The following is a 22578-nucleotide window of genomic DNA, read 5'->3' as shown; positions in this document are numbered from 1 at the left end:
GCCTCTCTTGTTTATATCTGTTAGCCTATGTTAAAATTGGCTTTGTTATATCATTTTTAGCTTAAAGTCAGAACCTATCAACAGTGTTAAGTGAGGACTTTCTACTTGTTAAGATGGGATTTCTGGCATCAAGTGTATGAGATTGGATCCCCACCCTGCCATTTGTAGGTCACTGACTAGCTGGGGGCTAAGTAGGGGCCCACGGGCTCTGTTCCCAGGGATCCAAACTAATGTGACTTTAAGCAGATTTCTTAATCTCTTAGAGTCCCACTTTTCTCACGTGTAAAATGGGATTATTAATAATCCTCATAGGATCATTGTGAAAATAAGATGATGTTTATCAAATATTTGGCTTATAGTAAATGTTCTTTCTCCCTCTAACGTGTTTGGGATACTTTCTCGTAGCTCCTGACCTCAGTGCACCCTGATGTTTAGGTGTTCTGAATGTCAGTATTAAGCATGTGTATTTGGACCCTTTTTTAAGGAACTCTGGTGCACGTGAAACCTAGTGGAGTTTCTAAAACATCGTTGTCATCTCTTGAGAGAGAGAAAAAAAAAAAAGAGCTTTATAATGCCTCACTTATTTTTCTTCATCCCTTGTCCCAACTTATTTGTAATATGTCAGAGCCAATAATGAAGGTATGACTGTCATCTCAAAGCATCTTTTTGGTGTCATTCTCTGCCTAAGGGCTGCAAGCTCAGACAGGACGGCCCTGCAATGTGGCACCAGCAATGACACCTCCACCGGCAAGCTCATGATGCGGGTACCTGCTTGAGTGAGCCTGAGGGAGAGGTTTACTGATAAATACAGGGTGTCCCAGAAAATGTATCCACACACTTGGAATCCTTATAAAGGCAGTGTTTGTTAAAATACATTTCCTTTTCAAAATTGAGCTCTCAGCTGTGAAAGTGTGTGTACATTTTGGGGACACCCTGTACATTACAATGGTTCCTACACAATTCTCTTCCCTTGGCCCTGCTGGCACGTCTATGGTTTGGTTTACAGAGACTGAAGGTTACTTCCTTCCACCCTTGGCTTTCCTGAGCATTTCCATTTCTCCCGTGAACCTGAGAGATTCAACCCTTTCAGTAAACAGACCCAATTTCATGAGGGTGGGAGGCAAAGAATGAGGAGGCGAACAGAAAGGCCCACCCCACTTCCCGGGGAAGTGAGAAATGGCTCCCAGGTCTCTCCCTCCTGGGGTTCTCTGCCTGTCCCTTCTCCTCCTCTTTCTCACCATCTCCCCTCTCCTTTCCTCTCTCCTCCTGCCTCTGGCTGCCTCTGGCTGCACGGCAGGAGCTCGGGTCCTGACCAGAGAAGGACCCGCTGGTGAGCAGCAGGGCACCTTGCTGCAGGAGGTCCCACACTACATACACAGAGCCCCACGGATGCCGCCTCTGGAAAGACACACACCACATCTCCAGGCCGGCACAGTCACTGAAAGAATGTTCGCTCCCCCACTCACTCTGTCATCATGTTTTCATGGGTGGAACTGAAGGCCCATTGAATCCAGTTCTCTCACTCTGCCTCCAGCTCCTGAGCAGCCATAGTTCCTCTTAGGGGTTGTGTGTGTGCTGCCCACAGCCCTCAAAGGAAGGTGCCGGCCAGGGTGCTACTTGCGAGCCATTCATTGCAAGGGAAATACTTGTAGAAGATGGTTTGTGGGACCTCATTTTTCTTGGGGAGAGAAGTGACGGAGGCTGTTTTCTCTAACTTACTTTGCAGAGGCTTTCTCCTGGGGCGGTTTAATACGTAAAAACTGAGCTCAGGGTCCAAAGTCCATGCTGGCAGGCCGGGCATCATGATGCTCTTGCTCTCCCTAGTGGTGCGGCCATGAAAACTCAGCTTTCCTGCCTCACCTGCATCTTCTGTCCAGGTGTATTCAGAGGCCATGCCAGCCTGGCCCCTCTTGTGCATTTGAGCACCAAGTGTCACCATGTGTGCCTCTCCCTGATGGATCAGGGGTGCCGTCTCCAAGTCTCCACTCTCAGCAGCCCTGCCTCTTCCTCCAAGCAACCATGTAGGTCCCTAGGGATTTACACGGAATTATGGATAATAGGAATAAAAGTGAAGACCAGAGAATCGCTCCTGTGTTCTCCCTAACAGGGAGAAAGGGCTCACAAATTGGCTGAACCCTTTGGCCACCTCCCTGGGGCCATCACTCCAGTCTGGAAAACCCCACCTGAGGCAGCAGAGCAGCCGGGGCAGCAGTGAGTTCACACAAGGCAGCTCATTGTTAGGTGAGACCATGCTCCCACCCCACCTCACTTCCTCCACTGGAGCCCAGGAACAGCAGGTGCACCAGGACTATAGCAGGGGCTCTTCAGCTGGGTGACATAGAGTAGACTGAGGTAAATTTGTATCAGATTCAAGGACAAGGAACAGGTACACAGGTAACTCTTGAAGGCACCTGCATCCTAAATAGTAGGCTGCCCATTAAGGACAAAATCCAGCTCCAACTCAGGGAAAGCACAGGACAAAAGGTCTGGCTCTTTAACTAGTCCTGGTTTGACCCTGTTTACCAGGATTTGACCTTCTAAATAAACCCTGCGTATCTGCCTAAGAATTCTGAGTGAACTTTGTGATCTGGGTCAGCAGGCTGGGGTGCAAGGGAGGGAGCTTTCTGCTCCCTGAAGATCTGTCTCCCAATTCACTCAGAGCTCAGCCTGCGAGGGAGCCTTATGCAGACCATCTCAAGCTTGTGCTAACCTGGGGCCTGCTGATCAGCATGTCAACCACAAGGAAACTTCCTACAGAATTAAGGCTGTCTACTCAGGCTAATGTTTATTACAAAATACCATAGCCTGGGAGCCTTAAACAACAGAAGATTACAGCTCACAATTCTGGAGGCTGGGAATTCCCAGATCAAAGTGCTGATCCATGCAGTTCCTGGTGACAACCCCCTTCCTGGCTTGCAGACAGCTTTCTTCTTGCTGGGTCCTCACCTGGCAGAGAGTACTAGCCCCCTCTGGTCTCTTCTTAAAAGGGCTCTAGTCCCATCGCGAGGACCACCCTCCGCCCATATGACCTCATCTAAATCTAAATGCCTCCGAAGACCCCACCTCTAAATAACTATTGCACCGAGGTGAGAGCTTCCACATATCATTTTGTGGGAACACAAGTCTTCAGTCTGTAACACCCCTAGAAGACTTCTTAAAGGAGGTATGCAATCCCAATTCATATTCGCACACTTCCCCATTTCTTTCTCACAGACAGTGAACTTGGACTGAGGAGAGAGCAGAGTACTTCCTTCCTGTCTTTCTTTTTCTGTGCTGCTGATACCTTAGTTCCATGTCCTCTTGTTCTAAGAAAATACACAGGTTTCAAAAATTCAGCCATGTTCTCTACATGTGTCCTCAACTCTGATAAGGATCTAGCAGCTCTCCTTTGTCTGGTTCTTGAATGTATTAACTTTTGTGGCTTTTATTGAAATGTAATATCTCTACAGAAAAGAGCACATGTCATAAAGGTGCCAAACTCACCAAACCAGCCCCCAGGTCAAAAAACAGAGCCTTACCAGCAACCATTACCCTGACTACTAGCAGCATAGGTTGATGTTACCAGTCTTTGTTTCTTACTTACAGAAAGGAAATCATGCAGTATATACTCTTCTGTGTCTGACTTCTCTTATTCAACATTTTGTTTGCTTCACATAGCTGTCGAGCATTCATATTCACTGACGGATCTAGGTTTGGTTGTTATATTTTTATAATGTTTTCTCCAAAGAATCTTTGTATTTTCCTCCCACCTTGGAAGTGCCCTTTACCAGCTGCATGCTTCCTCTTCTTTAACTGGCCTCTCTCTTCCTGCCTCATCAGTGTAAGTTCGAAAATCAAAAGACCTCCAGACAACAGAGAGGCCTGGGGCATTATTTAGTTTGGCCAACGGCTGGTAGAAAACGCCCAGGCAGATGCTTCCTGCGGAGTGCCCGCCAAGAGGCTATAAATGCCTCCAGAATCACCTGAACGTGTTTGGCTGATGAGTTTGTTTGTTTGTTTGTTTGTTTGTTTGTTTTATTTATTTATTTGCTTCCTAGGTGTGCCCGAAGCTGAAGTCACTTGGTTCAGGAATAAAAGCAAACTGGGCTCCTCTCACCATCTGCACGAGGGATCCTTGCTACTCACAGACGTGTCCTCCTCGGATCAGGGCCTATACTCCTGCAGGGCAGCCAATGTGCACGGAGAGCTGACTGAGAACACCCAGCTTCTGATCCTAGGTAAACACCTCGAGGCTGGCTGCCCCTGGTGGGCCCCGTTAGGGGTGACTCATTCACCCTCCACCTCCTCTTTTCCATGATCCAAATAAGTACATAAAGATAAAATCAATATCCCTCCCCTTCTCCCCACTTTAGGGCCTTCCAATAGAAAGAATATAGACTTTGGGGCCAGGCAGACATCAGTTTGAACCCTGGCTCTACTGCTTACTCACTGTGTGACCTTGGACAAGTTACTTAACCTTGCTAACTTTAGATGCTGGTCTTGAGTGAAGACTAGCAAAACAAGGATTGCCCACATTGGTGGATGGGGCAAGGGGTAACAGAAGTAAAGTAGTTAGTCTTTTTTTAATATATTTTTTATTTCCGAGAGGAAGGGAGAGGGAGAGTGACATAGAAACATCAATGATGAGAGAGAATCATTGATCAGCTGCCTCCTGAACACCCCGCACTGGGGATCGAGCTCGAAACCCAGACATATGGCCTGATCAGAAATCGAACCATGACCTCCTAGTTCATAGGTTGGCGCTCAACCACTGAACCATGCCAGCCAGGCTAAAGCAGTTAGTCTTAACACCTGTGTCGAGGACTTCTTTGAGAATCAGATGAAACTAAATTACCCCCTCCAGAAAAATTTATACATGCTAAAATTTTTATGTCCTTTAAGGAAGTTCATAGTCTAGTCCACATGAAATCCACACATACACCCTCCTGTCTTAGTCCACTCCAGTCACTATAACAAAACACCACAGACTGGGTAACTTATAAACAACAAAAATGTATTTCTTAGACTTATGGATGCTGGAAATCCAGGATCGGGGTGCCAGCATGGTCAGGGTCTGGTGAAGGCCCTCTTCCAGCTACAGACTGCCTGATTCTTGCCATGTCCTCATTCGACAGAGGGATAAGCCAACTCTCTGGGGTCTCTTTTATAAGGACACTAATCCCCTTACGGTTTAATCACCTCCCAAAGTCCCCACTATCTCATACCATCACCTCAGAGGGTGTTTAGGATTTCACCACATGAATTTGAGGGGACACAAACATTCAGACTACAGTACTCCCTAACATAAGAACTCCTGATTAAAGAGTCTATCACAGTTCCTGGCATAAAGCAGGTATTTAAAATGAACAGCAGTTGCTTGGACACCACCATCCCTTGCTGTTGCCCAGTGCAGGACTCAGCATGTTGTGAGCTGCAGCCCTTGTCCCTTGGACTAGGGACTCTGTTTCTCTTCACCAAGGAGGCTGGGAGTTGGTGGAATAGAATAAAAAATGCTTGCTTTTGTCCTGCTTTTTTTATAAAGGCAATTATTAGAGCACTTTCTCTTGGTGAGAAAGGTATCATTCTAAGGGGAAAAAGAAGAAAAAATATGGTTAATTACACACTATGACTTCACCAGGGAAAAATAATTAAATGTTATATTTGTATTCACACCCCAAGTTGATGATATACCAAAGCCCAGCATCTCCAGCCCCTGCCAACTCAGAGAGGCCCACATGGGTTTTCGTCTCACCAGTGGCTGCATAAACCTCCAGTTGTCTTAGGAAGTCAGAGCAAAGCAGCTCATTGAAGGATGTCATTTGTTTTGGGTTGGGTTTCATCGTCTGAGCTGCTAGTCTGGAGCCGGGGCCCAGAGCCTCTTGCCCCACACTGAGTTATGGTGCTTACTGTGGGTTTCTCCTCCCTAATAACCTTCCCTTCTTGCCTCTGCTAACAGCGATGAAAGCCTAGGATATGTAGCTACTACTGTAGCTTTGCCAATGAAGTGTGTGTATTCTGGGAGCCAGTCCTTGCAGCATTTCAGCGCTAATATGGTGTGACTGTGAGCATGGGGCTTGAAGAGCAGAACGGCTTCCCATTTTAATCAAAGTTGATGAGAAAAAAAATCACTGTTTTAGGCTCTTAAGTTTAGAGCTTTTCTTAATCAGAAGCCTTGATTTATTAATCAAAGTTTGTTAGTTTTATAGGTACTTTACGAACTTAGAAATAGTGCTTCCTTTTTTATCAGCCAAAAATATGGCTTAATTTTTAAATCAGGGATTTCATGTAGAAAGCTGCAGTTTTATGCCAAGTTCTGTGATTTAACCTGTAGCCGGGAGACTTGAAGTATAATGAGACAGAATATTATTCATTTATTCAGATAGCCACTGGATGATTATTCATTAAGTGCTGCCTCTAAGTTCCATGTAGGACAACTATAAGGGGTGACCTCTGACCTTGGAGAAGTTACAGTGTCCCTGAGAAGATCAAATGGACATATGCCAAAAAGAAAAATGTTATAGAAGCTGTGAGGACATTAGAAGGTGTTGACATTTGGCCCAAGGAGATCTGATGGGTTTTAGCAAATAAGCAGAGGCTTCCTGAGTTTTAGCATTCTTAAAGAAATGTTCAATTGCAATATTGAGGGAACTCAGTTTCCCTCAATATTCAATTTTAGTGTTCTTGAGGGAATATTAAAAAGGGTGAGAGGAAAAGAGTCTGGGTTTGAGTAAACAGCAACCATCAATTCCTAAAACCATGGTGTTTGAGCGTAGAAAGAAATCTAGGAAAAGATGAGGTTCCATTTAATAGATGAGGAAACTAAGGCTCAGAAGGATTTAGTGATTTGCCCAAGTTAGTGAAAGACAGAGCCACAGCTCAAACTGAGGGTTCCTGAACCCAAACCAGATGTTTTCTCCTAGACCATATAAAGAATACTTTAAATTATTTATATGTATATAGTATATAATGTCTTTGTAATTTTAAATTTTATATATCTCAACCTCATCATTGTTTTCTATACACAATGGTCCAAGGCAGAGTAGACAGAAGTATGTTTCTGAACTAGACTCCGGCACCATCATGACCTAACAAGTACCTACCAAGGTGGCAAGCACATAGTAGGCCCTCACTGAACCTTATTGAAATAACCATCAATTACAAGAACAACACTCCTGTTTCTCTTTCCGTTCCAACAAGGGCTGGAGAGGAAAAGGTGGGAGTCGGCCTTGAGAGTATGAATTGCAGGGCATCAGGAGATGCCAGAAGAGGGGGAGCATGTCCGCACTTTCCCAGGAGAACCAGGGATCATCCCACCACTAGGTTCAGTAGCCGCTTGCCTCTGTATTTGTCCAGTGGAAATGACAAGCAAGCCACTGTATTCCCCATTGCTGTCACCTTGGCTCTGGTTAACTGTGACCCCTGATGACTTCAGTCCTGACTCCTTATCAGAGTTTAAACAGCAAATGATCCCTGTCCAGCTTATCTGTCCTATTGAGCATGAAAAATTCACACCACAAAGCAAGTTAACTTATCGACTTCATAGATGGACCCTTTTCCTCATAGAAAAAGCCACTCATAGACTCCTTTTAAGTAAGAATTCCTATAGCATATCCCTATCCGTGGGGACAAGAATAAAATCCCCCCCTCTAAGGATGTTATAAATGAAAGCTCTTTAATATAGGACTTGACATTTAGTAATTGCTGAAGAAATGTTGGCTTCTCAAAAGTGTCTTTACAATGTGGTTTAATGTACCTACATTTATAGGGACCCAGTGGTACTGTGGTATAAAGTGATATTAGGAGCTTCTGAAATCTACATGCCTGATTCTTATAACTGTCCTTATTGGTCCAAGTGTTGTTTGAAAATCAGACTCGATTTGATAGGCACACCTTCTCAACAGGAAAAATTATGTTAAAAGGCAACAAGAGTAATGCCTGCCTTACACACAGACACAATTACACGCATGCTCACATCTCATTTCCCCCTTAATATGGCCTTCATACTTTAACCTGTCTGATTCACCATCTGCCTTCTCACAGATCCCCCCCAAGTCCCCACGCAGTTGGAGGATATCAGAGCCTTGCTTTCAGCCACTGGACCAAACCTTCCTTCAGTGCTGATGTCTCCTCTGGGAACACAGCTGGTCCTGGACCCTGGGAATTCCGCTCTCCTTGGTGAGTCCAACCCTCTGGAACATTGGGCAGCAGTCCAGGGCTGGACAGGATTTATGGGTGGGTGACTGCTTGCAGGTGGGAAGGAGGCGGCAGTGGGGGGTGGCCAACAGGAAATCACTAAATTGCCTACAGAATCCAGACTCACCAGTGGAAACTTGGCTGACTTTCCATATGAGGTGAGCGCAGTTCTTAGTCTGGACTCTAGCTTGTCTAGATTCCATCGTGGCTCCTTTCTGAATCCTCTTGGGCTGATTCCACAGTCCAGATCCTCTATGTCAGATTGACTCACCAAACGATGAGTAAGGAACAGCTCCTGTATCTCTTCTTCTTGCCAGTCACACCCCAGTATTCCCCCATGACTTCCTCCCAACTAAATGAGAACTCGAATCAACTTTCAAAGAGCAAGATGAAATATCAGCATCCCCCAAAAGCCAGACAATTCTATTTATGCCAGCCTTATATTGGTAGGGCCCAAACCCAACCCAGACAGATTCCTCAAAGCAAGTGTTTAAATAACTTCACCGGGTACAACTTCCCTGGCATCTGTCATTGGGACCTTCACCAAGTTAATGCGCACATGGCTGGTGCCCTCTGGTAGTAGAGAGTTGTTCAAGGACATTCAAGTCCTAGGTCCCTCTCCCCTGAATCGTGGAGATGCCAGAGGAACCTCTGCATTGCCAACATGACCTCTGGAGATAGTCAAGGTGGAAGAGAAGAATTCTGCCTTCAGAGGCCTTAAAAACAAAAAAAGCCTATAAATGGAAGAAAAACTTCATGCTAACTCTATATGGTTCCAAATATTGGTAATGGCAGCTAGAATTATTCCTTTGGCTCAAAGTTAAAAGTTTCTGTACCCTTAATCCCCATCAACTAGCAAGGACCAGGAAGCCAATGAGTTTCCAGTCATACTGCTGATGATGAATTGTCAACATGACCATGGGGTCAGGTATCTTTAGGATTACAACACAGAAATATTACCTTCAGTTTTCATTATCATCTGAAATTAGCAAACACTACTCACAGCATATGGGGAAAAGCTTCTGATTTCTCTGTTTCTGATCTGGGTGAAAATAAGACACAGATATGGAAATGTGTGGCCCTTTTCTGTTTCCCATAATTTATACAACTTGGCATTGAGTTTTCCCACATCATTTTGATCAGAGTTCATAGAAGTTGTAAACTGCTTGTTTTCCTTGGCTTATAAATGGTAAACTTATTCTAAATGAAGTGTGTACATTGTAAAGTTTATTTTAGACTCACCACTATGAGAAATTGTCATAACTATTCATCAGAGCCCATTCACTAGCAGGGGTACAGCAATTGCTTATTTTTAAGTTCAATAACTCTTGGGTCACTCAGGTGCCATCCAGCATGCTGGAAAAGTTAACCTGCTCATATTTTTCCATGAGAGCTTTACTTTCTCCCTTATTCTGGGACAATATTTTGTCTCATTTTAGCCATGGGCAATAAGAATTTATTGTGCTCTGTGCTGCTGCATTTCATTTCTAGTTTATAGTGTTTTGTTACCATAGACTGGTATTTAAATCTAACAGTTAAGAGACACCTTAATACACCAGTTCACATCCAGACTGCCCCATTTGAAGGAGACAGTGAGTCAGTTACCATAAAATCTCTGAATGTAACTGCATGGGCAAAAATGGGCCCTAGTGGTGAATGTCTCTGTCTCTCCAGCACTATAGAACTAGGAGAGATCTATATGGAGTTATGGAGATGAATTAGGGACTGGTGTCAAGTTTAAGGACTCTGAGAAGCAGGTCATTTGAAAAATACCAGGGCCTCACTGTGATGGTTTGGAGCTGAGCACCAAAGGGTAGGTGGGACTCCAATAGGCAGAAATGAGGGAACCAGGCACTCAAGGTGAAGAAGCTATAAGCGCAGAGATTAAAATGTGTGGGGTATGCAGCAGGTGCCTATTCAGTAACAGCTATAAAATACCACTGCTTTAAAACTGTTAACGGACAGCCAAACTGGGATAGAAACTAGGCCATCAAAAGGAGCAGGCCTGCTCTAGCCGGCTTGGCTCGGTGGATAGAGCGTCAGCCTGTGGACTGAAGGATCCCAGGTTCGATTCCGGCCAAGGGCACATGCCTGGGTTGCGGGCTCGATCCCCGTGGGGGATGTGCAGGTGGCAGCCAATCAATGATTCTCTCTCATCATTGATGTTTCTGTCTCTCTCTCCTTCTCCCTTCCTCTCTGAAATCAATAAAGAAATACATTTTTTTTTAAAAAAAGGAGCAGGCCTCAGCTAAAGTTTGTCCACTCAGATATGACTTGGATCCCTCCCCAAGATTTCTGATACCCTCCTCCATCTTGAACCTTCCAGCTATTGACTTATCCTGATCTCTTAATCCAGCTGCTCCCCTTTGGACCAACTCCCATCTCGTGCTCCTTTTAGACCAGAGTGTGTACTCTGAGTACAAGAAATAGGTCACACCCAGCCAGTGTGGCTCAGTGGTTGAGCATCGACCTATGAACCAGGAAGTCACAGTTCGATTCCCAGTCAGGGCACATGCCCAGGGTTGCAGGCTTGATCCCCAGTGTGGAACATGCAGGAGGCAGCCGATCAATGTTTCTTTCTCATCATTGATGTTTCTGTCTCTCTCTCACTCTTCCTTCCACTCTGAAATCAATACAAATATATTTTTTTAAAAGAAATAAGTGAGGGAGGTGATTCTGTGTATGGTTGATGCGAACATTAAATGGTGACAAATTGTGGAGGACCTTGATTATTAGACTGAGGAAATATATTTACTACGTGGGAAATGGAAACAGACCGTTAGAGGGTTATTAAGTAGGAGAATGATGTAGTAAAAGTAATATTTAAAAGAATCTGACATTCTGTAAGGGTAATCAAGAGTAGGAGATATTTAATGAAGAAACCTATTTTGAGGGTAACACATATTCTAAGCAAGCCTAGAAACAGGTAGCAAAGATACTGTTAATTACCCCTTCCACAGCCAAGACATCCCTGATTAATCACAACATTCTTTTCCAATTAGTCCAGGCACTGCCTTAGAATTTATTTTAACACTAGAGGTCCAGTGCACGAAAATCGTGCACTCAGATGGGTCCCTCAGCCTGGTCTGCGCCCTTTCACAGTCAGGGAGCCCTCGGGGGATGTCCAACTAATGGCTTAGGCCCGTTCCCCGGGGAGTGGGACTAAGCCATCAGTCGGACATCCTTAGCACTGCTGCAGAGGCAGAAGAGGCTCCCACCACAGCTGCTGCATGCACCAGCTATGAGCCCGGCTTCTGGCTGAGCAGCGCTCCCCCTGTGGGAGCACACTGACCACCAGGGGGCAGCTCCTGTGTTGAGCGTCTGCCCCCTGGTGGTCACTGCGCGTCATAGCGACCGGTCGTTCCACAGTTTGGTTTATTTGCATATTAGGGTTTTATTATATAGGATTCTCACCAAGCATGGTGGCAGTTGGCATATATGGCAAGGTTTTTAGTTTTTAAAGCCATATATCAGAACTAACTCTCCTCCATTAAGGCTTCCAACAGGTGAGTCTACTCCAGAAATGGGTATTTAGTTATCAGACACTCTGGCATTGATATTACTTCAAGCCACTGCTGCAACTTTTAAGAAGGAAGGTGGATTGAGCGACATGTGCCCATCTGGCCTCACTTTCCATAACTGTAAACAAAGACCTGGGATTAGTGGGTCCCTTGTTGCTCTCACACTCTTTGCTATATGACTTAGACATGAAAAATGCCCAGTGGAGGCTCGGCCATGCAGAGTGGACCCAACCTACCTGGATCTATTGTCCTAGGCCAGTGGTCGGCAAACTCATTAGTCAACAGAGCCAAATATCAACAGTACAACGATTGAAATTTCTTTTGAGAGCCGAAAACTGACTTCTGTGCATGGGCCACGAAGTTTCAGTCTCACTGTACGTGCACACCCGCATGTGGTATTTTGTGGAAGAGCCACACTCAAGGGGCCAAAGAGCTGCATGTGGCTCATGAGCCGCGGTTTGCAAACCACTGTCCTAGGCTATACAGGTGCTACTTTTTTTGTCCTTGTTTTACAGCAGTTCTTTCTGCAGGGAGGCCTAAACTGTGCCAACTGTTCTGGATGCAAAGCCCATGCCTCCATCCTTAGTGGTCCAAGGCCTGGTCACAGGGCTCCATTTGTAGAACAGCAATAACTCAGGCCTCCCTACACCTTTTTGCAGCCTTCTGTTAAATATTTTTAGCCACTGAGGCTCAAGGCTAATATGTCTCACAGTATCATTTATAGGGTATTAACATTGATATATTTTTGAAAAATAACTTCTGTTGGAGTTTTATTACAAGAGTAGTAGTACATGCTCATCTATACTAATAAAAGGGTAATATGAAAATTGGTCATGACGCCCTCACAGTAATGACTGAAGAGCAGGCTGCGTGGGGCATCCAGGCTAGTAGCGGGGGCAGTGAGGGGCGACCAGGCCAGCAGGGGGGGGCATTTGGGGGCAACCAGGTCAGCAGTGGGGGGGGATTTGGGGGGAACCAGGCCAGCAGGGGGGCAGTTAGGGGCAGTCAGGCTGGCAGGTAGAGGCAGTTAGGGGTGATCAGGCTGGCAGGGGGGCAGTTAGGGGTGATCAGGCAGGCAGGCAGGTGAGCAGTTAGGAGCCAGCCGTCCCAGATTGTGAGAGGGCAGTCAGACATCCCCTAAGGGGTCCCGGATTAGAGAGGGTGCAGGCTAGGCTGAGGGGGCCCCCTCCCCTTGTGCACAAATTTCATGCACCAGGCCTCTAGTTGTAGAATAATTAAGAATAGAAGAAAATGAAAATTATCTATAATTGCCAAGCTTAGAGATAACCAGGGCTAAGATCCTTTCCTAACCATTAATATACACATTATACATATCTTTTCTCCAAAACAAAATCATACTCTGTATACTGCTTGTAACTTGTTATCACTGAATGGTAGATAATAAGCATCTTTCCATGCCTGTAACTATTCTTCTACAGTTTTATTTTTTAATTGTTTGAAGTATTACAAATAGTAGAACACATGTCTCCTTTTTTTCCCCCCATTGACCTCCCGCGGCCTCCCCTACCCCCCAGTACATGCCTTTACCTGCCCCCCCCCCCCAGTGTCTTGTATCCATTGGTTATGCTTATATGCATGTGTACAAGTCCTTCGGTTGATCTCCTACAGCCCCCCCACAACCTCCCCTGCCTTCCCGCTGTAGTTTGACAGTCTGTTCAATGCTTCTTTGCCTCTGTATCTCTTTTTCCCCCATTTCTTTCCTTAAAAAAATCTTGCCTCTGCAGACTAGAAATAAACCTATAATAACAAAAAATGTTTGAGTCCCAATTTCAGTGTCCAACAGTTCTGAGTCCCCATTTCAATGTCAAACAGTTCCTTATGTGTACATGTCAGCAATGATATCTGGATGGTGGGCCCATGGTGGCAATGCAGGTCTGACCTTCTCTGGTTTGGTCCTAGGCAACCTGCTGTGTTGCACAGCTGCTGACTGCTAGCATGGCAAGGCGTCATCAGCGTCTTCCATCTCTGGACTGTTTCTCCTCTTGTCTTCGTGGTTGGAGCAGACCTGTCAATTCCTCTCTGTTGCAGGAATCCACATGGTCTTGGAGTTGTTTTCTGAAAATATACAAACATATTCTCGACCAAAAGTTAATAAAGGAATCTTTTCTATATAATTGACTTGGGATCCTTTTTATTTTTGCCCAAACGATTTTCCTTTGTCTTATTTAGACATCATGTGTGTTTTTCATGGGTGTCTTGCTGTTAGCATTACAAATGAAAATTAATTGTGTAAAGTAAAAATTTTCTAGATGTAATTTACTTATAGGATATTTTTCCTTACATGATATTACCCTACTATCCCCCCTTTTTTTGATTAATAGAGGCTTTTGTAAATTTTATAATGCAGTCTTGATAACTTTAAATTTTAATTTTTTGCACAAAAATATGACTGCTTTAGGTTCATTGCATGTTCAGGAATTTTACCATGAGATGAATGAACTACCAATAGAAATTTTAGTTACCACTTTAGGAACAGCTTTTTGTCCAGTACAATTAAATTTTCTTGAATATTCACTTATTTCAATTAGCCTATTTAAATTAATCTTAAAATTTGATTATTATTTTACTGTCAAATTTAATACTCTACCAACAATCTTAGTTTACCCTGTAAATATTAGTGGAAAGGATTATTTGCATTCTTGAGTAGGCCCTGAGCATTCCTGGTGCTAGGCTGGATTTAGATATAGGGCAGCTACTGTCAGCCAAGTCTCTGTCTGTTACCTGGGTCCCAATCTGAGCTGGGCCAAGTCACTGTCTGTCACCTGTGTCCCGATCTGAGCTGGGCGTGGGAAGCAAAGCAGCCATGGGGGCAGGAGACCTCCCTCAGATGGGGTGAGGGTTCAGGCCCCTGCAAGGTTGGGGGGGTGAGGGTCTGTGCCCCACCTCTGTTGATCCCCAAGTTCTCTCCTGATGGCCCCTCCGTGACTATGCCTGTCTTAGGTTGTTCCTTCCCTGAGGAATCTTACCCGTCTCTGGCTAACCAGTCATCCTCCGGGGCCAAGCAGGGTGATGTGAAGTTCAGTTCTGTCTCCTTGGTAGCCTATGCCCTCGTGTCTATAGTTTTATTTTTGATGGTTGCATTGGTAGGAGGCACTATGTCTTATTCAACCTATTCTCTAATGTTGAACTTTTAGATTCTTCTACTTACTTTGGGCTTTGTTCTTCTTTGACTAGTTTTATGTATAAGGTTAGATTGTTTATTTGAGATTTTTCTTATTTCTTGGCTGTGTCCCATAGATTTGGGGGGTCATTATATTTTTATTTTCATTTTTTTCAAGGCACCTTTTTATTTCTTTCTTGATTTTGTTGTTAATCCATTCATTGTTTAGTAGCATATTATTTAGCCTTCACGTCTTTGTGTTTTTCAGTTTTCTTGTAACTGATTTCTAGTTTCATACCATTCTGATCTGAGAAGATGCTTGATAGGATTTCAATCTTCCTAAATTTACTGAGACTTGTTTTATGGCCTAACATGTGGTCTGTTTGGAAAATGTTCTATGTGCACTTGAAAAGAATGCATTCTGATGCTTTTGGGTGAAATGTGCTGAAAATATTAACTAAATGCATCTGGCTTAATGTGTCATTTAAGGCCACTGTTTCCTTGTTGATTTCCTGTCTGGATGATATATCCTTTGATGTCATGTGGTGTTAAAGTCCCCTACTATGCTATGTCTGTATTACTGTTTATCTCTCCTTTTGTATATTTATTTTATATATTTAGATGCTCCTATGTAGGGTCCATAAAAGTTTACTAAAATTATATCTTCTTGTTGGATTGATCCCTTTATATTATGAATACTAGAGGCCCGGTGCACGAAATTCGTGCACAGAGGAGGGGGGTCCCTCAGCCTGGCCTGCACCCTCTCACAATCTGGGGCCCCTCGGGGGGTGTCCAAAGGACATCTGGAATGACATCCAGAAGGTCGTTCAGCTGTCCAGTCTAATTAGCATATAATGCTTTTATTATTATAGATGCTTTTCTTTGTCTCCTGGTACAGCCTTTCTTTTAAAGTGTATTTTGTTTGATATAAGTACTGCTACCCTAACTTTTTTTTCCCTCTCCATTTTGATAAAATATTTTTTACTATCCCTTTACTTTTTATCTGTATGTCTTTCCATTTGAAGTGGGTCTCTTGTGGGCAGCATATGTACAGATCTTGTTTTTATTTATTCATTCAGCCAACCTATGTCTTTTGATCCATTTACATGTAAAGTAATTCTTGATAGGTATGTGCTTTTTTCCATTTTATTAATTGTTTTCCTATTGTTTATTGTAATTCTCCTCTGGTCCTGATAATCATGTTCTAGAATTATTGCACAGACAGAGGAACCAGCTTTTGAGATAATATCTCCTGCAGTTGGCAAACTAAGACTCCTGGGCACAATCTAGTTCACTACTTGCTTTTGTAAACAAAGTTTTCTTACATGTAGTCACACCCATTTATTTACCTATGTATTGTCTAACGCTTCTTTCACACCATAATGGTAGAGTTGAGTGCTTGCAACAAAAACCACAAGACTAAACTATTTCCATTTGGCCCTTTACAGAAAATGTTTGCCAACTACTGATTAGTCCATCCACCTCATTATGTAGAAAGGATGCCAAGGTCTGTGGTGGTGACCACACATCTCCTATTTCTGAGGGGGAGCACACTTTTCACTGTATCACTCTGTCCTTTATCCTGTCACTGGGTTAGGCTTTCTCCATGAAGCAAAAGAGCCTGAAAACACACACACACACACACACACACACACACACACACACAACGTACAGGAATAGACATCTTCCTCAGGAAGGTCAGGAAAAAAGAAAATCCATATTATAAAGGTCGTGGATTTTTGTCAGAACTAGATGATTCCAGGTGCCTCCCGTAACCACATATGTAATCATATGTGGCTTAAGAGAAACAGCTCAATACCTTTTCTCAGCATATTCTATTTAGGGCCAGACCCTGTGTGAATATTGTACAGAATATGCACATAAGGTTGGCTCCACCCCCTATATTGAGTCACAAACTCTTCTTTGTGAGCGAGCAAGCTCAGTGCCTCAGTCAGAGGGACTCCTCATGATATCTCTGCCAGAAACTCGTGTCATGCTAACCCCACAGAGAGCCAACCAGCACAGCCTCTCTCATGTCATGTGATTTACCAGGAGGAGAGAGATCTAGCTTTCAACCCTGCCTTTGCAGAGTCAAGTTTTTCCATGAAAGAAGTCATTGTGCCTGGGCCCACTCCCCAGCCGGGGGCTCCAGGGTCACAGCCAACACACATTCAGCATCGCAGAAGCACCAACACGCTCCCCAGGGCCCAACATGCACAACAACAACACTTCTCAGAGCCCTTCCAGCCCTGGAGAAGCCAGGCAGGAAGGCCAGGGCCCACAGTCAGGCAGTGGCCTTTTCCTTCTGACCACCTGTCTTGCATATTTTCTTCTCTGCTTATTGAAAATGCTGAGCCTCACAGAGCCTGGTCGGCATGAGCTCCAGTTCCAGATGTGTCTGCTAAGAGCAACAATGGTTTTGTTGACCCCAAATCTCATACTAAAAGGTGAAATTTTATTTTTTTCCCCTAACGCTGAAATTGTGACTGGGCTGCTCCCACAAATCATATCATACTGATGGGGGCGCTGTGGCTGAAATACACAGGACCCAGGTCTGGAATCTCAGGTGGAGCTTACAGGCAATGTTCACATATAAACCCCTCAAGGTGTATCAGATCACAGTTGAATAAATATTAATGTTCGAAGTTTAAAGACTTGGTAAAGGGCCTAAGAAGGCAATATCAAAGATCGATTTACTCATTCAATTATTATTTGTTGAGTGTCTGCTATGTACTGCTGTAGGCACTGTGCTAGGACCAGAGATGCACAGTAAATAAGATAGATAAACCTAGGCCCTCATTCATTCATTCAAAAAAAAAATCATTGCACATTTACTATGCACTATTCATGTACTCTAGATACTGAGGATACATGAATGCACAAAACAGATTAATGTACCTGCCCTTTTGCAGTTTGAATTCTAGTAGGGCTCATTTGAGTCTGGTGGGAAAAGTAATTCAAATAAGAGGACAGTGATAAAAAGAGAAAGAAGTGGTGGATTGGGGGCATGGGACAGGACAAGGTTTCTCTGAGGAGAGGATATTTGAGCTGGGGTTGGGAGAGTGGGTGGAAGTTATCTGAATGAAAAGAGGGCATTCCAGGCAGAGGGACCAGAAGAGGTAATAGCCAAGGGGAGTGTGGCCTACGGTGAGGTTGAAGCCATGGTGAGACTTTTGCACTTAGTGCTAAATGCAATGGGAAGTCTTTGAATGGTTTCAAGCAAGAGAAGGAAATCTGATTTGTGCTTTTCAAAGCTTGTTGTGGCTGCTGTGTAGAGGATGGATTCCAGAGGAATAGACAGAGTATACCATTTAGGAAGTGGTTGCACTATTCCAGTTAAGAGATAACTGTGGCTTAGCCTAGAGAGCAGGAGACGATGAAAAGAAGTGAATAAATTCAGGGGAATGTAGGAAGTAACATCAGCATGACTTGGTAAATAGATTAATGGGGGGAAGAAAAATACTCCATACAACCTAAAGGTTCTCAAAAGCATCAGATTTTTAATGCTTTTCTCAATGAAACTGATGTACCTTGTATGTGATAATGAACCATTTCAGACCACTCAAGTGAAGATGCTAGAATAAAATGGAAAACTACACAGGTGTGCAGCTACAGAAAGTGTTGTTATAAGAAAAAGACTAGTCCAAAGCTTGTGTTGCCACATTCTGGCTCATTTCCTGAACATACACCTGTTCAGTCTCTACTAGATGCTAGGTCCTCTGCCCTCTCCCAACCTTGGAGGAGGGCAGAAGCAGTAGGGGAGATAGAAAGTCAATGATGTGTGAGAAACTTTGAAGAGTTTCAAAAGAAGCCAAAGTGAACAGAGGAGGGAGGACTCCTTTCTTCGTCAAAGGGGAAACCAGGGAGAGTTTATGGAGGAGCTATTCCAGCTCAGTCTTAAAGAATGAGTAAAGGCATTCTGAGCATGGACGCAATAGGCACATACTTTTTTTTTTAGTTCCTTCTGTGTCCCGGCACTATTGAAGGCACTGGGGATGCAGCAGAGAACAAACTAGATAAAATCCCTTCTTGTAGAGCTTACATTGTAGTAGGGGAAATAGAAAATAAGCATAACGAAGTAAATGACATAGTATGTTAAAAGGTAATGAGTGCTATGAAGAAAAAGTAAATCAGGTAAGAGAATGGATAATACCTCTGTGCAAAAGAGGATGTGGTTTTAAATTACATAGATGGTCAGGAGAGGGCTCGCTGAGAAGGTAATCCTTGAGCAAAGACTTGAATGTGAGCCATTGAGCCTCACATATGTCTGGAGGAAAAGATGAGAAGAGCATCTGGGGCAGAGGAAAGTCTGTGTGGAATACTTAAGATGGGGACATACCTCAGGCATTCAAGGAACAACAAAGAGGCCAGTGTAGTGGCAGGAGTGGAGTCATCGGGTTGGATGTGGGAGAGAAGATCAGAGCGGTAACAAGGCCAAGGGCAAATTGTGTAAAGCCTTGTAAATGATCATGTTAAAATAACAGTGAAAGAAAAGTCTATAAATGCCCAAATGTATACACAGACTCAGTATTGCATTGAGCATCGTGGGCTTTTCCAAGATTCGGCCAGGGCAAGCAGAAGTGATTTCTTTTATTGGAAACCATGTGACCAGCTGACTCTAGTCAAACAGAGGCTTATCAGGCTGGCTCTGGGACAAGCCAATATTGCTGGTTTAATTTGACTCACATGTGTTGGGCACCTGCTGCATTTACCAGGCTCTAAGCTGGGCTTCTGCAGGCAGGTCCTGGCTATTTCCTCCATTTAGGAAGTGGTTCTCAACTGCACAATCAAGTTACCTGGGAAGTGTTTCAAAACAAACAAACAAACAAACAAAACTCAATGATCCACCTGAGACCAATTAAAACAGATGGTCTGGGGGTGGGACTAGGCATCAACACTTTTAAAAATGTATTCGTAGAGCTTAAACGGACTTTAAAAGTCACCTCCCTACACCCTATTACCCATGTAGCAGCTGGTATGGGAAAATGTATGTTTTATCACTTAGAGTATTTTAGCCTGGCATTCAAGGCTTGTTGCTATTCATGCCTAGCCTGTACATCCATCCTTCCATCTTATTCCTGTTCAAAGAATCCTTATATTCCTGTCAAACTTTTCCCTGGTAATTGCCATGACCTTGAGACTTCCTTGCCTGGAATACCCTCTCCCACCCCATTCTCTCTAGACAAGCTCTAGAAGTCTTTGAGACATAGTCTAAGCCAGTGGTCGGCAAACTCATTAGTCAACAGAGCCAAATATCAACAGTACAACGATTGAAATTTCTTTTGAGAGCCAAATTTTTTAAACTTCTTCTCACGCCACTTCTTCAAAATAGACTCACCCAGGCCGTGGTATTTTGTGGAAGAGCCACCCTCAAGGGACCAAAGAGCCACATGTGGCTCACAAGCCGCAGTTTGCCGACCACTGGTCTAAGCCCTTATGTGAAGCCTTCTTGTGGTGTTCAAGCCTGGAGTGATCTCTGCCTGCTGACCCTCTGAGGCACCACTAAACCAGGGTTGAGTATACTTTGTAAAAGGCTGGATAGGAAATGTGTTAGGTGTTGAGGGCCATAGGTCTCTGTTGCAACTGCTACACAGACAGTGAATAAGTGAATGGATGTGGCTGTGTCCAATAAAACATTATTTACAGAAACAGGGTCAGATTTGGTGTTCAGGCCATAGTCTGTCAATGCCTGCTCTAGACCACCGATGTGATACTTAACCTACCACAGCTTGTGTTATTAGAGATCATGCCCATCTTTGTCATGTCTCCCAGCTGGATTCTAGGTCTTGGGGAAAACAGAGGCTGCATAAATATTCTCAGGTGATTTAAAACAGGACTAGGTAGCTGGGCTGTGGCTTGGAAGGCCATTGAGTCATTTCCATCTTTCATTTCTATTATAATTGTAGATTTATCATCTGTCCCATATACTTCCACCATCACCCCACCCTGTGACTTCCTTATTCTTCTGATACAGACTGGATGGGATACTTCCTGAACCCAATTATGAGTAAATTCACACAGCAACAGTCAGCGAGTACCCTCAGCCACATCTGTTGGGAAATCACTTTTCACATGATAATTCGGAAGACTAAGATTATCACTACTTCCTCTCTAGCTGTGGGAACAGCAAGTTCTGATGGTCAAAGGTTAGGTACAAATTCATCCACAGCGGTGACCCACCCCTTCAGAAATCGCAGGCGTGGCAAGGAAAGTGATGCGCACAGGAAAGAAAAAAAAGTGTAGGAGAGGGCTAGCATACTGATGAGGGGAAAGAAGAGGAATTTATCAAAGACACATCGGTTGGCATCCATTTCCTCATTTATATTGGACACCGGAAGTTTTATGTCACAAGGAAAAGGCTTTTGGTTTCCTAGTTTTGACCACAAAGAGAATATGATTTGCTATTAAGAAGAAAGATCAGTGTTTTGTGGTTGTTTATGGCACATGTTTATGTACTTTTGTCATTTTTTTTAATAAAATACAAAGTAGAGAACAGAGGCCCCACAGGGACTGCAGGAAGCTCTGTAGTACCTATGGTGTAAAACTAAGTCAATATTTCAGCGGGCATTTACAAGGAAGCCACAGGAAAGAGTCCAGAGGTTCTTTGGACTGGAGTGAACATCCATAAATTTAAAACAATACCAGAGCATCAGTGACACTTAAAATAGTTGGACACAGAAAGCAAGGCGGTAAATCTCCCTGCCTCGCCACTGTTCCAAGCCACAGCAAGCATCCAGGCACGGGCTTATTTTAAGCCTTCAAATCATCAGGAAAGGGGACTCAAGAAACTCCCTTACATGGCCCCTGCCCTTCCTGGCACCAGGACACAGTTCCCAGGCCCCTCTGTACTCCCCACAGGAATGACCTGAATGAGGCAGATGTCCCTAAAATAGACAGGTATTGAGTCCCTCCGTGGGAAAATGAGGAACTCTGCACTTTCCCTAATAAATCCTTCCTCAACCCTGTGTCAGCTCTTGAAACTGCCCAGTCTGGTTCTGAGCCTCCTTGAGTCTGTGTGGCACCAGAGGCAGTGGGACCAGGTGCCAGGGCCAGAGGCAGACGGCCAAAGGAAAGGCAAGATCGTGACCACTTTGTAGAACATAGAGGATGGGGGTACCTTGGAAGACCCGTTTCTAAAGCCTCAGCATCTGCTTCCTCATTTGTAAATAATTATTTCAGTCTGTTCAGGCTACTGTAACAAATGCCACCGAGTAAATAGCATATAAACAACAGAAATGTATTCCTCACGGTTCTGGAGGCAGCAGCGTGGTCGCATTCTGACGAAGTCCCTCTTTGTTAGCCAGCCCCGGCTCCCTGGGTCCTTACAGGTTGGCAAGGGCAAAGGGTCTCTTATATGAACACTAACCTATTCATGAGGGCTGCATCTTTATGACCTAAGCACCTCCCCAAAGCCCCTTGTCCTAATACCGTCACATCAGCATTAGGATTTTAGCATATGAATATAGGGGGACACTGGCATTCAGACCACAGCAATCATGCCCACCTCACAGGATTAATTACACTAAGGGTTACATAAGATATCATATGCAGTGTGCCCAGGTCAGTGTTTGGTGCAAAGTGGACTCTAATATGTGTTAATTTCTTGCCTCTGTTGCTTACTTCCCTGTTGAATCTACAAACCAAGAAATCCATTCTCTTCACTCTGATCTGCTGTAAGTTCTTCCTCACAGGACCAGAACTTGTTGCCAGAGTGAGTATAAATCACTGACTGAGAAATCACCCAGGAGATGGGTGCCTTATTGA

The 22578-nt window shown here is 44.1% G+C and overlaps 1 protein-coding gene across 2 annotated transcripts in view; it reads left to right on the top strand.

Moving 5' to 3' along the window:
- The window catches only part of ADAMTSL1 (ADAMTS like 1), a 409739-nt gene that overhangs the window by 332916 nt on the left and 54245 nt on the right, over positions 1-22578 (top strand). For both annotated transcript variants that reach the window (XM_080667642.1, XM_080667641.1), the window contains 2 exons: positions 4038-4217; positions 8020-8154. In XM_080667642.1, coding sequence (XP_080523768.1) covers positions 4038-4217; positions 8020-8154 — 315 coding nt within the window. The remainder of the gene's footprint in view (positions 1-4037; positions 4218-8019; positions 8155-22578) is intronic.

This window comes from Plecotus auritus (genome assembly GCF_963455305.1).
Source record: "Plecotus auritus genome assembly, chromosome: 5".
Classification (NCBI taxonomy): domain Eukaryota; kingdom Metazoa; phylum Chordata; class Mammalia; order Chiroptera; family Vespertilionidae; genus Plecotus; species Plecotus auritus.
The sequence above is the reverse complement of the archived record's forward strand: the minus strand, read 5'-3'. Positions and strand labels throughout refer to the sequence as shown.